This window comes from Centroberyx gerrardi, chromosome 9 (genome assembly GCF_048128805.1).
Source record: "Centroberyx gerrardi isolate f3 chromosome 9, fCenGer3.hap1.cur.20231027, whole genome shotgun sequence".
Taxonomy (NCBI): Eukaryota; Metazoa; Chordata; class Actinopteri; order Beryciformes; family Berycidae; genus Centroberyx; species Centroberyx gerrardi.
The window spans coordinates 15604616-15619373 of NC_136005.1; the positions used below are offsets into that span (position 1 = coordinate 15604616).

The 14758-nt window shown below is 41.7% G+C and overlaps 2 protein-coding genes across 2 annotated transcripts; both read left to right on the plus strand.

Annotated features, from left to right (window-relative positions):
- Positions 1-616: 616 nt before the first annotated feature.
- LOC144539689 (flavin-containing monooxygenase 5-like) lies at positions 617-4682 on the plus strand. Its single transcript, XM_078285581.1, has 9 exons — positions 617-748; positions 1272-1460; positions 1602-1767; positions 2701-2843; positions 2945-3141; positions 3313-3460; positions 3634-3841; positions 3957-4029; positions 4139-4682. The coding sequence occupies exons 1-9, from the start codon at positions 617-619 to the stop codon at positions 4551-4553; spliced, it is 1671 nt and encodes a 556-aa protein (XP_078141707.1). The 3' UTR covers positions 4554-4682.
- Positions 4683-7610: 2928 nt separating this feature from the next.
- Positions 7611-13500, plus strand: LOC139908831 (flavin-containing monooxygenase 5-like). Its single transcript, XM_071895672.2, has 9 exons — positions 7611-7788; positions 9560-9748; positions 10007-10172; positions 11232-11374; positions 11476-11672; positions 11844-11991; positions 12190-12397; positions 12507-12579; positions 12664-13500. The coding sequence occupies exons 1-9, from the start codon at positions 7657-7659 to the stop codon at positions 13076-13078; spliced, it is 1671 nt and encodes a 556-aa protein (XP_071751773.2). The 5' UTR covers positions 7611-7656; the 3' UTR covers positions 13079-13500.
- Positions 13501-14758: the final 1258 nt, after the last annotated feature.

A 14758-nucleotide genomic window follows, 5' to 3' on the forward strand; every position in this document is an offset into this window, starting at 1 on the left:
ATAAAAAGCTGCTAATGGGGCCTTACATCTTATCATCATATCCGTAGTGCAATGACCAGTAGGAAATCTCACTAGTAAATTCTGTAAGATAGCAGAAGTCCACATAGAGTCCCCCAAAAGTCTGCGTGAGAGCCTTACAGAGTTGATTAATTTTGGTAAGGGACAGCCCGAACCCCTCTTGGACTTCACAGGAACGTGCCACAAAGTCAGCAAGTCCAGGGAAGTCTGGACTTTTGGATTCAGCAACTGACTGACTGACCTGACTTTGCCGTCCCTATAGCCCACAGCGCAGCCATGCTGCTACGCATCATGAGAAAATGGGTTCACACCACAACCTCCAGGTAGGTCTGAAAATGTCTGTCAAAATGCGACCACATCTTGCTACATATTAACTTATATGTGTTGTGTTCTACCAGTTCATGCAAGGACAAAGGTCAATGGAGTAAACATGAACATAGCCAAGTCACTGCTGTAATCAAAGTACAGTCCATAAAAGGAGAAAGCAGATCTTAGTGATGACTACTTAGTTGACCTATTGCTCCACGCATGCCTTTGTTATTAGAGAAGACATTTTCAGACTGAGCCGGACCGTCCTGTGCAGGGCTAAAGCTAAAGCATGACCCAGCGTGTGGCAGTGGTTGGAGGGGGCAGTTCAGGTCTGGCCTGTATCAAGAGCTGTCTGGATGAGGGTCTGGAGCCTGTCTGCTTCGAGAGCAGTGATGACATCGGCGGCCTGTGGAGGTTTAAGGTGAAAGTGCCCATAGTTGTAGAAATTGATTGTTCTTCTTGTCTCACCCAAGGAGTTATACTATGAACCAACTGTTTGCACTGCATATTTAATAATGATGATTATGATAACATGAAATTCATATTTTTTCTCCTCCAGGCAGGGGTGGAGCTTGCCTTTCATGCATATGGATGCAAGCTATATTTGAGATCTGTCTTCCCAACAATGTTATAGGTGTAAAAGGGCAAAAATAATAACCTATCAGCATACTGAAATTACAGTTACATTCACAACTATTATGCTACAGAAAATGCAGCACTGATTCCCAGTGGCCTGTCAAAACAGCATGAGCGTTTTGCCAAAATTTAACATATTTTTCTATATTTCATCTTTGCAAAACTGTCAATGACTGTGTTTATAAAGGTTGTAAGAGTGAATTGGCAACAGAAAATAGTTGTTGATTGTTCAGAATATGCTTACTATGCATTATATTATGAATTATGTTTATGCACCTATTCAAATTCCACTTATGGTCCTATCCCAGGAGAACCCAGAGCCAGACAGAGCCAGCATCTACCACTCTGTCATCATCAATTCCTCCAAGGAGAGGATGTGTTACAGTGACTTCCCCGTCCCCGCACACTTCCCCAACTTCATGCACAACTCCCTCATCATGGACTACTTTCGAATGTATGCCGATCGCTTCCAGCTCACCAAGCACATACGCTTCAATGTGAGGATCCTTCACTAACTTCCTGTCTACAATTAAGAGTTTTTATATCCTTGAAATGGATGCTATTATATTCAAACCCATGTAATTAACAGACTTAGGGTTAAGAAACCTGTGCTCTCTTTCTGCCTCTCTGTTTCTCAGACCAAAGTCTTGCAGGTGAAGCAGAAATCTGATTTCTCTCGTTCAGGCCAGTGGGATGTTGAGACGGAGAACAGAGATGGAAAGAAGGAGCAACACATTTTTGATGCTGTGATGATCTGTATCGGACACCACTGTCACCCCAACTTGCCTCTCCATGATTTCCCAGGTACCACTCAAAAAAAACCTCAACTCCTTCGAGGACAGATAGTGCTGTAGAGCACTATGGAGAGAAATTATATTCTTTAAGAATGAACTTTCCTCACAGTGTGTAGGAGCATGTTATGGCAAGACTATATACTACAATTATCAAGTCAATGTGGTTGCCTAATGTCAACAGAAATCAGGTAGCCTCCACCCAAAGAGAATACTTAATTGTGATTGTCAGTATTGTGTCCTTAACCAACCTTTCCCTATATGTAATTTTATTTTACACTTTGATTTGGCTTAAGTTCCCTATATGAAATACTGTTATGAAATCATAACAGATGGGTTAAACCAGGATCCTCTATAAAACTACCCAGGCTAATAAACAAGTCATGGGCAGTGGAGGAAATATTTTTCTTTTGTTTTGGAATGGTTTGAGTGTGCGGCCAGCTGCATTGTCTTTTTCAGATATAGATCAAAGTCACTGTCTTACAGATGTAGACTGTCTAACCATTTCTATCTGTTTCAAATGAAAATGTTGATTCAACAACTGGTGGGGGAAAGGGAGTGAGGGCGAAAAAACAACTGAGGTTCCTCATGGACCGGGGTGTCTGTTAAGCGGGGTCACACACTGACTGCTGCCTGTGGAAACACACACAGGAGAGGGGGTGAGACAGTGCACCACCTTCCTCTCCAAGTTCTGCAGGAGGACTGAGTTGCTTTTATGCAGGCAGGAAGCTGATTGGTAATCTGCACTGTCTGTGGTCCTGCATTGCCTTTGTGGAGCACCCCAGCCTCCCCAGGGCTTCACAAAGTGCATTTCTTAAAAGTAGTTAACCCAAATGTTTTAATCAAATCACTGCAATCATAAACCTGTAATAAAACTGAAAACCTGTCATGAACTCTCCTGGCAGCAGATGCGTGTATTGGTAACAACTCTGTGTCTATCTTTCAGGCATTGACACGTTCAAGGGAAAGTACTTCCACAGTCGGGACTACAAGACTCCTGAGGAGTGGAGGAACAAAAAGGTTGTAGTGATTGGAATAGGAAACTCTGGAGGAGACATAGCTGTGGACCTGAGCAGAGTCACCAAGCAGGTTGGTGTCACATATGGATCCTCAGAGGCACACAAGACTCTAATCTTAACCTTATTCAGGTACTGGCATTATGGCCGACTCCCCATGTCTTCTCTCCCCAGCTTTACCTGAGCACTCGGAGGGGAGCCTGGGTTCTGAACCGAGTTGGAGACAACGGCTTGCCCAGGGATATGACCACTAACAGGATGGTAACTTCTCTGCAGAGCATCCTTCCCTTTGGTTTATTCTGCACCCTGGGAGAGAGCCGGCTCAACAAAAAATTCAACCACAGTCTGTACAATCTGAAGCCAAAACACAGGTAGTTTTATCTATTTCTGTGCAATTGTATTTACAGCTACAGTAAAGCTGTATAATTCAAAGAAGTAGCTGCATGCCATTTATTTTATTAATTAAACATACCTGTGGTATGCATCAAGTTGAGTATCATTACTTATCAATCTGTTAAAATGAATCTGAATATGAATCTCAGGTTGTTCAGCCAGCATCCCACAGTGAATGATGAGCTGCCCAACCGCATCCTATCTGGAACAGTTCAGGTGAAACCCAACATCCGCAGATTTCAAGGATCCAGCGTGGAGTTTGAGGATGGGAGTGTTGTGGAAGATATCGACTTAGTGGTAGGTGTAATCGTAACAAGTGTGTACACACACACCAAACACACAGGCACACCAAACACACACACACACACACGCACACACACACACACACACACACACTTCCTTACACACACTTTCATTGGACAGCAGTGCCATGCAGTAGCATGTTAATGAGATGACTCCCTCTCTTGCAGGTATTTGCCACAGGTTACAGCTTTTCCTTTCCATTCCTTGCCTCACATGTGCTGTCAGTCTCTGGGAACAAAGCATCTCTGTACAAGTATGTTTTCCCCCCTGAGTTGGACCGCCCCACGCTGGCTATCATTGGACTAGTGCAGCCACTGGGAGGCACTATTCCAATCTCTGAGATGCAGGCCAGATGGGCCACACGTGTCTTTAAAGGTGACACATGTTCTTTAAAATGTGAACTTTTTCACATCACTTTACCCCCACAGAAATACTTGAGGTTGAAGTAGGGCATTTACTCAATTTTCAACTCTGTTCTCATTACATACAGGCTGTAACAAGCTTCCTTCAATGGCTGCCATGCTGAAGGATGTTCAGTGCAAGCGGGAGAGCATGGCTGCAAGGTACTGCAGTGGATTTATTCAATTCAATGATTGTTTATTTAGGATCTAAAAGATCAAAAGGACCAAGTCCTGTTGTCCACAACATGTTTGGCTCTGGTCTCTTTTTCAGGTATGTTACCAGCCAGAGACACACCATCCAGGTTGACTTTATCAAGTACATGGATGAGATAGCAGAGCAGGTGGGGGTTCGACCCAGCATCCTGAGGCTGCTACTGACGGATCCCAGGCTGGGACTGAGTGTGTTCCTGGGTCCCCCTACACCGTACCAGTATCGTCTTAGAGGGCCAGGAAAGTGGGCTGGGGCCCGTCAGGCCATCCTCACTCAATGGGAGAGAGTGGCCCAACCCATGAAGACCAGACCGTCTGATCAGCCCGAGCCCAAGCGCTCCTTTATGTTGCCTCTGATTCTGTCGGCCGCTGCCCTGGGCCTGGCTGCCTATTTCAGCAGGAGCAGCCTGCCAGCCTTCCTACAAGAGCCCAGTGCACTGCTGGACTGGATGAAGGGCTACCTGCCTGCACAGTGACCTGCAATTAAAGCACATCAGCTCAGATTATGACTGTATCATATATGGCTGACTTGCTTGCAGGCTCTTTTAATAATTAACATACTAATCATTAGTATACAGTTTCTTCAACATTATTACTTCAATATTTTTCTACATTATCCCCATCTCCATGAATGATTCATAAACCAAGATACAATGATGCCACCTAGTGGAGGCTGCAGAGTGCAGCTGATGCACTGCTTGAAAAAGCTCTCTTTCCTTCCTCCTCGCCCATTCTGCAGATGCCCCCAATAAATATTGTAAGTTGCTTTGGACAACAGCTTCTGCTTAATAACATAATGTAAATGTAATTTAAACTGCATGATTGAAGTATGTAAATACTAAGATGGTGGTGGAGGAGCAATACCTATGCTAAAACAAAGTAGTTTCAAACAGAGTATGAAATATGGCCAAAATAATGTGCTTGGTTGCTTTTCTTCCTTTTTTGTGATTTTCTATTCTCACTCTATTTAGTTGGCTAAGTAATGTTTGTTAATCTATTGACAGTGCTTACTGTGCTATACACAGCATTGATATGACTGTGTTTTTGAGGCTGTGCTTGAGGATGAGTGTATAGATCTACTGTTCCAGTGAAATCATACCAGAAAGCAAGGTTTCCAGTTATCAATAAATTCAATATGGAATGTAATAATGAACAGGCATAGAAAGTGTAATGTTGTTACTGATGAAACTGAATTACAGTTACCCAGGTTTAAGCTCTATACACGCACATCCGTGCACACAGGCTTACAATTAACTAGCCAACCTTGCATGATATATTTTTTTTCTCTCTTGATAGATCACAATCTGCTGCACAAGACAGTTGTCAACAGTTGTAGTAAGCTTGGAATAGTTTTCAGACTATAACAACTTTTTGACTGCCTTTCAATAAAAAGTCTTTTCCAGTGTTGTATTATTGTGTAATATTACCTGGTTAGAAACCTTTCACCACCACTTCTACCTTTTACCCAGGTCATTGCTTTGGTATGAAAGGGGCTACAGTTTTATTCCAAGCATAAAGTCAGCATAAGCTTTGTTATGTGATGACTGCTGTAAGCAAGGAAATTTGTGTATCCGGTCAGCTGCGAGTGTGTAATTGTGTGATGTGTAAGTTATAGGGCCACACATTTCTTGTTTAGGGCCACCAAAACCCTGGGGCCGGCCCTGAGTCCATTGCTGACAAAATGCATCACTTGCTTCGTCAAACTGCGGTTAAAGGAATAGTTCACCCAAAAATGAAAATCCTGTCATCATCTACTCATCCTCATGCCAAATGAAACACAGGTGAAATTTGTTAGTCCATATAACACACAGGGAGGTTGCCAGCACAACTTCGTAGCAGCCTTCTCCAAAACAACTGAAGTCAATGGGGACCTGTTCTTTAGAGTTCCAAAACAAAAACAGCCAAACAATCACACTGTGAATAGAAAGACCTATACACCATGATTTGTTGCAAATCAATCAACTGTAGTTAAGATTTGCACTAAATTATGGTGTAAATACAGGTCTTTTTGGAACTCTGAAGAACTGGTCCCCACTGACTTCAGTTGTTTTGGAGAAGGCTGCTATGGAGTTGTGCTGGCAACCTCCCTGTGTGTTATATGGGCAAACTTCACCTGTGTTTCAACTGGCATGAGGGTGAGTAGATGATGACAGAATTTTCATTTTTGGGTGAACTATTCCTTTAACTGTTCTTGGCCATAGAATCGAAGCAACATCAGAGCAAGAGGGGACTGGAGAGTCATACTTTAATGTGGATCACATTTCATTCAGTTACACACTACATATAGAGTTCTAAGTTTCCTTATGTTGCACTGAACCAGTTATAAGAATCTGAAATTCGAAGGAAGCAGGATATCGGACATCCTTGTCTCACTTGTTTTTTGATTGAGAATCCACCAGAAGTGCTGGAATGTAGCATTACAGAGCTGTTGGTGTCTTCATAAAACATTACCCGTAGGAAATTATGACCAAAGCCAAAGCGTTCAAGAATCTGAAATAGAAAGCTGTGTTCTATAGTGTCACATGCGTTATAAAAGTCCAGACAGAGAATCAGTGCTTCAGACTTTATGAAATGTGCATAATCCAGATCTAATATGTGCCTAATATCACAGCTAATGTGTCTTTTTGACATGAATCCTGTCTGAGTTTAATTTATAATTTGGTTCAAATTACTATTTAACCTGTCGGCACAGAGTAAATGGAGGGGTTTATAGTCAATGTTTAAGAGGTACTGTTAATGTTTAAAGTTAGTGCAAACATTTATAACCTGTTCACTAGCCTATTGCCTACATACTGACACCGTGACACTGGTTCCTTATTCTTGGTTTAAGGGAGTGAAGTGTCAGATTGGCTGTATCTAAATGTGTGTACTGCAGACTCGCGGACTGAACCCTTGCAGACTATGGTTTTAGATCAGCATGAATCCGTGAGTTTGCAAGGGTGCAGGGTTGTGACTCTGCATAAAAAGCTGCTAATGGGGCCTTACATCTTATCATCATATCTGTAGTGCAATGACCAGTAGGAAATCTCACTAGTAAATTCTGTAAGATAGCAGAAGTCCACATAGAGTCCCCCAAAAGTCTGCGTGAGAGCCTTACAGAGTTGATTAATTTTGGTAAGGGACAGCCCGAACCCCTCTTGGACTTCACAGGAACGTGCCACAAAGTCAGCAAGTCCAGGGAAGTCTGGACTTTTGGATTCAGCAACTGACTGACTGACCTGACTTTGCCGTCCCTATAGCCCACAGCGCAGCCATGCTGCTACGCATCATGAGAAAATGGGTTCACACCACAACCTCCAGGTAGGTCTGAAAATGTCTGTCAAAATGCAACCACATCTTGCTACATATTAACTTATATGTGTTGTGTTCTACCAGTTCATGCAAGGACAAAGATCAATGGAGTAAACATGAACATAGCCAAGTCACTGCTGTAATCAAAATACAGTCCATAAAAGGAGAAAGCAGATCTTAGTGATGACTAACTTCTTAGTTGACCTACTGCTCCACGGATGCCTTTGTTATTAGAGAAGACATTTTCAGACTGAGCCGGACCGTCCTGTGCAGGGCTAACGCTAAAGCATGACCCAGCGTGTGGCAGTGGTTGGAGGGGGCAGTTCAGGTCTGGCCTGTATCAAGAGCTGTCTGGATGAGGGGCTGGAGCCTGTCTGCTTCGAGAGCAGTGATGACATCGGCGGCCTGTGGAGGTTTAAGGTGAGTCACACTCTGCAGGCTGCAGGTCCCTTCCCTGACTGTCTCCTTTCATCTCCATCAACCGCGCCAATATGAGAGGCTCAAACGAACGGGAACACTCGGGGCACTTTTAGCTCTCCAAATTGTTCAATATTGAAACTCTTTGAAAAGTAATTTGGACTTGCAGAGTCTTTCGTACAATTGTTGAGACACTAATTTGCATTTAGGTTAAAAAATGTTAATCAGGAAAATCTTTTTTCAGCTTTTCATCCCAAACCCTTAGAAAATTGCATACGATATTTGAATTTATTTTTGATTCAACTTAAAACAAAACAAAACAAAAAAAAAACGTATAGTATCAGAAGTATCAGAAACTGGACAATCGTAAATTGGCAAATTGTGCAGCCATTCACAGTGAACAGTCAGCAAGGAAAAGAGAGTAATCTGGCTTTACTTTGTGCACTTTATTGTGTAATTTCCAAATTGTCCAATTAAAAGAATTGAATTTGCACTTGGTCCTCTCATCCTTTTATAATTGCATGGGAAAGATCACATCTAACAATGTTTTCTTTTCTAAAAAGTAACTTTTACTCTGAGTACATTTTAAATGAGCTACTTTTTACTTTTACTTAAGTAGATTTTTACAACAGTATTTTTACGTCTACTTAAGTAAAATATCAGCAAAGTAACAATACTTCTACTTGAGTAGATCATTCTAGTACTCTTTCCACCACTGCTGTTATGGTAATGAATTCTTGTGTTGGTAAGGACAGGATGTTACATGACAAATCATCAGGGTTAGAGATTAAGTAGACCTATAGCTGCTTAAATAGCCTACTGTCCGGAGTACATTTTTAAGTTATGTTTGCTTTATTTGAGTTCTCTTTTTATAGGACTTTATACTTTTGCTTGCGGAAGAGGATTAGGGCCACATGTGAAAAATGCATTAGTTCTGAGATTAATCTCAGAATTCTGACTTTAAAGTCAGAATTCTGACTTTACTCTCAGAATCTCAGAATCTCAGAAAAGACTTTAAAGTCAGAATTATGGAAGTCTTTGACTTTAAGCTCTAAGTTTTGACTTTATTCTCAAAATTCTTGTTGGGTATTATTGGGAATTTAAAACATTGTATTTATAAACGATTTGTTCATTGTTGCAGTAAGGACCCAAAAATGTGGGACAGACATATTTCTAAGAAAAATCAACACAAATGATTAATCCACATAAATTTTGCAGTATGTTTTATTTTTATATTTCTAGAATGTAATTTCAGCTGAAAGTATGATATTGTGTCATTTAATCAGTTTATTATATGCATCTAAACATTGCAGACACAAAGTAAAAATTTGTCATTTAGACCCATAAAATGCATCAAAAATTATATAAAACCACATAATTTAGCAGTGGATTTTTTGTAAAGGTGAATTTGATATTTTTTTTTTATTTTTTATTTTTTTTATTGCTGGGACTTGAAAGTGGCCATTCTACTCTGAACCAACTGTTTAATAATGATGATTATGATAACATGAAATTAATATTTTTTCTCCTCCAGGCAGGGGTGGAGCTTGCCTTTCATGCATATGGATGCAAGCTATATTTGAGATCTGTCTTCCCAACCATGTTATAGGTGTAAAAGGGCAAAAATAATAACCTAGAGCGACTTGGCAACAGAAAATAGTTGTTGATTGTTCAGAATATGCTTACTATGCATTATACTATGAATTATGTTTATTTTTATGGGTGCAAGGCACCTACAGCACCTATTCAAATTCCACTTATGGTCCTATCCCAGGAGAACCCAGAGGCAGACAGAGCCAGCATCTACCACTCTGTCATCATCAACACCTCCAAGGAGAGGATGTGTTACAGTGACTTCCCCATCCCCGCACACTTCCCCAACTACATGCACAACTCCCTCATCATGGATTACTTTCGAATGTATGCCGATTGCTTCCAGCTCACCAAGCACATACGCTTCAATGTGAGGATCCTTCACTAACTTCCGTCCTACAATTAAGAGTTTTTATATCCTTGAAATAATGTTTAATTTTCACCTCAGTCTCAGATATGAAATGTCACTGAGTTCGGTATAACTGAAGGATATGCCAAGCCAGGAACATAGGAAAAGTATGCTATTATGTTCAAACCCACATAATTGCACTTAACAGAGTTAGGGATAAGAAACCTGTGCTGGCTTGTGTTCTGTAATCAGCTCTCTTTCTGCCTCTCTGTTTCTCAGACCAAAGTCTTGCAGGTGAAGCAGAGATCTGATTTCTCTCGTTCAGGCCAGTGGGATGTTGAGACGGAGAACAGAGATGGAAAGAAGGAGCAACACATTTTTGATGCTGTGATGATCTGTATCGGACACCACTGTCACCCCAACTTGCCTCTCCATGATTTCCCAGGTACCACTCAAAAAAAAACTCAACTCCTTCAAGGGCAGATAGTGCTGTAGAGCACTATGGAGAGAAATTATATTCTTTAAGAATGAACTTTCCTCACAGTGTGTAGGAGCATGTTATGGCAAGACTATATACTATAATTATCAAGTCAATGTGGTTGCATAATGCCAACAGAAATCAGGTAGCCTCCACCCAAAGAGAATACTTAATTGTGATTGTCAGTATCGTGTCCTTAACCAACCTTTTCATATATGTAATTTTATTAAACACTTTGATTTGGCTCTCAGTTCCCTATATGAAATACTGTTATGAAATCATAACAGATGGGTTAAACCAGGATCCTCTATAAAACTACCCAGGCTAATAAACAAGTCATGGACACTGGAGGAAATATTTTTCTTTTGTTTTGGAATGGTTTGAGTGTGCGGCCAGCTGCATTGTCTTTTTCAGATATAGATCAAAGTCACTGTCTTACAGATATAGACTGTCTAACCATTTCTATCTGTTTCAAATGAAAAAGTTGTGGTAACTCTGGCAACGAGAGGATGTGAGGTTGGGGGTAAAAGGACAGGAGGGGGGGTGAGACAGGTAAGACAGAGCAAACAGTCCATCCGTCCACTATCCAAGTCTCCTATCCTAATCGCACTCATAACTCAGTCCTCATATCTCAACATCCTGATGTTGTCCACTTGTGCAAAACAGTTTTCAGTGAAAAAGTCAAGCCACAGAACTCCTCAAAGATACAGTTTGCTGGGCTGTTGGCTGCTTATCACACCGGGGATTCAGTGCACCACCTTCCTCTCCAAGTTCTGCAGGAGGACTGAGTTGCTTTTATGCAGGCAGGAGCTGATTGGTAATCTGCACTGTCTGTGGTCCTGCATTGCCTTTGTGGAGCACCCCAGCCTCCCCAGGGCTTCACAAGTGCATTTCTTAAAAGCAGTTAACCCAAATGTTTTAATCAAATCACTGCAATCATAAACCTGTAATAAAACTGAAAACCTGTCATGAACTCTCCTGGCAGCAGATGCGTGTATTGGTAACAACTCTGTGTCTATCTTTCAGGCATTGACACATTCAAGGGAAAGTACTTCCACAGTCGGGACTACAAGACTCCTGAGGAGTGGAGGAACAAAAAGGTTGTAGTGATTGGAATAGGAAACTCTGGAGGAGACATAGCTGTGGAACTGAGCAGAGTCACCAAGCAGGTTGGTGTCACATATGGATCCTCAGAGGCACACAAGACTCTAATCTTAACCTTATTCAGGTACTGGCATTATGGCCGACTCCCCATGTCTTCTCTCCCCAGCTTTACCTGAGCACTCGGAGGGGAGCCTGGGTTCTGAACCGAGTTGGAGACAACGGCTTGCCCCTGGATATGACCTTCAACAGGATGGCAACTTCTCTGCAGAGCATCCTTCCCTTTGGTTTATTCTGCACCCTGGGAGAGAGCCGGCTCAACAAAAGATTCAACCACAGTCTGTACAATCTGAAGCCAAAACACAGGTAGTTTTATCTATTTCTGTGCAATTGTATTTACAGCTACAGCAAAGCTGTATAATTCAAAGAAGTAGCTGCATGTGATTTCTTTTATTAATTAAAAATACCTGTGGTATGCATCAAGTTGAGTATCATTACTTATCAATCTGTTAAAATGAATCTGAATATGAATCTCAGGTTGTTCAGCCAGCATCCCACAGTGAATGATGAGCTGCCCAACCGCATCCTATCTGGAACAGTTCAGGTGAAACCCAACATCCGCAGATTTCAAGGATCCAGCGTGGAGTTTGAGGATGGGAGTGTTGTGGAAGATATCGACTTAGTGGTAGGTGTAATCGTAACAAGTGTGTACACACACACCAAACACACACGCACACACACACACACACATACACACACACACATACACACACACACACACACACACACACACACACACACACACACACTTCCTTACACACACTTTCATTGGACAGCAGTGCCATGCAGTAGCATGTTAATGAGATGACTCCCTCTCTTGCAGGTATTTGCCACAGGTTACAGCTTTTCCTTTCCATTCCTTGCCTCACATGTGCTGTCAGTCTCTGGGAACAAAGCATCTCTGTACAAGTATGTTTTCCCCCCTGAGTTGGACCGCCCCACGCTGGCTATCATTGGGCTAGTGCAGCCACTGGGAGCCATTATGCCAATCTCTGAGATGCAGGCCAGATGGGCCACACGTGTCTTTAAAGGTGACACGTGCTTTAAAATTGGAACTTTTTCACATTATCCTTCACAGAAATACTTGAGGTTGAAGTAGGGCATTTACTCAATTGTCAACTCTGTTCTCATTACATACAGGCTGTAACAAGCTTCCTTCAATGGCTGCCATGCTGAAGGATGTTCAGTGCAAGCGGGAGAGCATGGCTGTAAGGTACTGCAGTGGATTTATTCAATTCAATGATTGCTTATTTAGGATCTAAAAGATACCAATGTTTGGCTCTGGTCTCTTTTTCAGGTATGTTACCAGCCAGAGACACACCATCCAGGTTGACTTTATCAAGTACATGGATGAGATAGCAGAGCAGGTGGGGGTTCGACCCAGCATCCTGAGGCTGCTACTGACGGATCCCAGGCTGGGACTGAGTGTGATCCTGGGTCCCCCTACACCATACCAGTATCGTCTTAGAGGGCCAGGAAAGTGGGCTGGGGCCCGTCAGGCCATCCTCACTCAATGGGAGAGAGTGGCCCAACCCATGAAGACCAGACCGTCTGATCAGCCCGAGCCCAAGCGCTCCTTTATGTTGCCTCTGATTCTGTCGGCCGCTGCCCTGGGCCTGGCTGCCTATTTCAGCAGGAGCAGCCTGCCAGCCTTCCTACAAGAGCCCAGTGCACTGCTGGACTGGATGAAGGGCTACCTGCCTGCACAGTGACCTGCAATTAAAGCACATCAGCTCATTATGCTGATCATTATGACTGTATAATACATGGCTGACTTGCTTGTAGGCTCTTTTAATAATTAACATACTGATCATTACTATACAGTTTCTTCAACGTTATCCCCATGTCCACTAATGGACAAAGATCCAGTACATTAGTCAATGATGCCACCTAATGGTGGCTTTAGAGTGCAGCTGATGCTATGCTTGAAAAAGCTATTATTTTGTGTATAGTCTTTTGTGTCTCACTGCATAGAATAGGGATCATGTGTTTGCTGGGCTCTCCCTAGCCAATTCATGAAGTTATAAATCAATGTAAATCAGATGTTGTTTTTAAAAGCCAATACATAAAGATGACATAAAGCTTTGCACTGCTTTTGCTTGGCACAGTTTCCAACAATTCTGCTGAATCAAGACTCACCAAATTAAAAATTGTGAATACCAAGGAATATGTTGCAGTTCTTTGGGAAGAAATGTGTTTATTACTATTGTGTATTTTGTAGTTTGTATTTCACAGGTTAGAAAAAAGACTTTTCTAAAAAAAACAAAAAACAAAAACAGTTTGCATTTGAAAATGAGATAACGAGAATCAGACAATCATCAAGAAAAATCATTGATCACACTACTCACAACTGCATTATGGCTTCAGCTTCAGGATCAGTACAGGAAGGCAAGTATGGCTAAGAAGCAATGACACATAAAGGGTGTAAAACACAGGATGCCATGTTCAAGGGACATATCTCTAGTAAAACCTGCCACATGCCCCTTAATCACAAAGTTGACCCTTTAGGCTTTGGGAGAATCAAAATCTAGAAAGCGATGTTTCTAAATCTTGGCAGTCAGGGAATTTGATAAGTCCTGTGTGGAGAGTAATGCTAAACAATGTATCTAAGTCATGTCATTTCAGTCTTGCCCATTGAGTTTTGAAACGGATCATGTTGTCTGTTCAAATAATAACCTGTTGTATTTAAAAAGATCTACATTCCTTGTCCCCAGTTCTATATGTTGATACATTTGTTTAAGGTAGTTCAGTTTGTTTAAGAGGTAGGCCTATTTTTAATTAATAGAACTACACATTTTGAGGCATTCACCTATGTGCCAAAATAGAAGAGAATAGGCTACACTAGAATAGAATCAGTGATGTAGTGGTGCATAAAAGGTTGGTAAACTATAAGCTCCATTTGGAATCACCAAAAGGAGAGCAGCCACCTATGTAGGCCTAAACAAAAAAAGAATTACATAGTGCTGATTTAAGTTTTATTTTCATGTAACTTGCATCAGTGTGATACCACTTTCTGCGATCAATACTAAGAAGTTATATCAGATTAAGGCTACATTAGCTTATAAAGGTGTGTAAATAAAAAACAAAAGTAAAGAGTTTAGGTTGGTTTACATCCCTCTATTGCATCCCTGACAACAAAATGGAATATAGAGAGAAGCCACGGGAGTAGGAGTTAATGTGCATGTTCATAAAATCATCATACAAAAAATCTCAGTCCACACACCTAGCAGGCTGGACTTACAACAGACTTCAAACAAACCGCCGCGCGGCAAGCACCGGAGGACCCCGGAAAAGGAATCGTCCACGCATCACTCGTTACCATTTGGGTTGCCAGGTTTAGGACTGCCCGTGGTAAAGCAATTCAAGGGAAGTCGGTGATTTGAGATTCACGT

What these genes read in the sequence shown, in the direction of transcription:
- LOC144539689 (XM_078285581.1), top strand. Translation starts at nt 617, where the DNA reads ATGACCCAGCGTGTGGCAGTGGTTGGAGGGGGCAGTTCAGGTCTGGCC. An exon ending in TGAGCAGAGTCACCAAGCAG is followed by an intron (nt 2,844 to 2,944) that starts GTTGGTGTCACA and finishes TTCTCTCCCCAG; the next exon opens with CTTTACCTGAGCACTCGGAG. An exon ending in GGCCACACGTGTCTTTAAAG is followed by an intron (nt 3,842 to 3,956) that starts GTGACACATGTT and finishes CATTACATACAG; the next exon opens with GCTGTAACAAGCTTCCTTCA.
- LOC139908831 (XM_071895672.2), top strand. Translation starts at nt 7,657, where the DNA reads ATGACCCAGCGTGTGGCAGTGGTTGGAGGGGGCAGTTCAGGTCTGGCC. An exon ending in GCGGCCTGTGGAGGTTTAAG is followed by an intron (nt 7,789 to 9,559) that starts GTGAGTCACACT and finishes GTCCTATCCCAG; the next exon opens with GAGAACCCAGAGGCAGACAG. An exon ending in TGAGCAGAGTCACCAAGCAG is followed by an intron (nt 11,375 to 11,475) that starts GTTGGTGTCACA and finishes TTCTCTCCCCAG; the next exon opens with CTTTACCTGAGCACTCGGAG.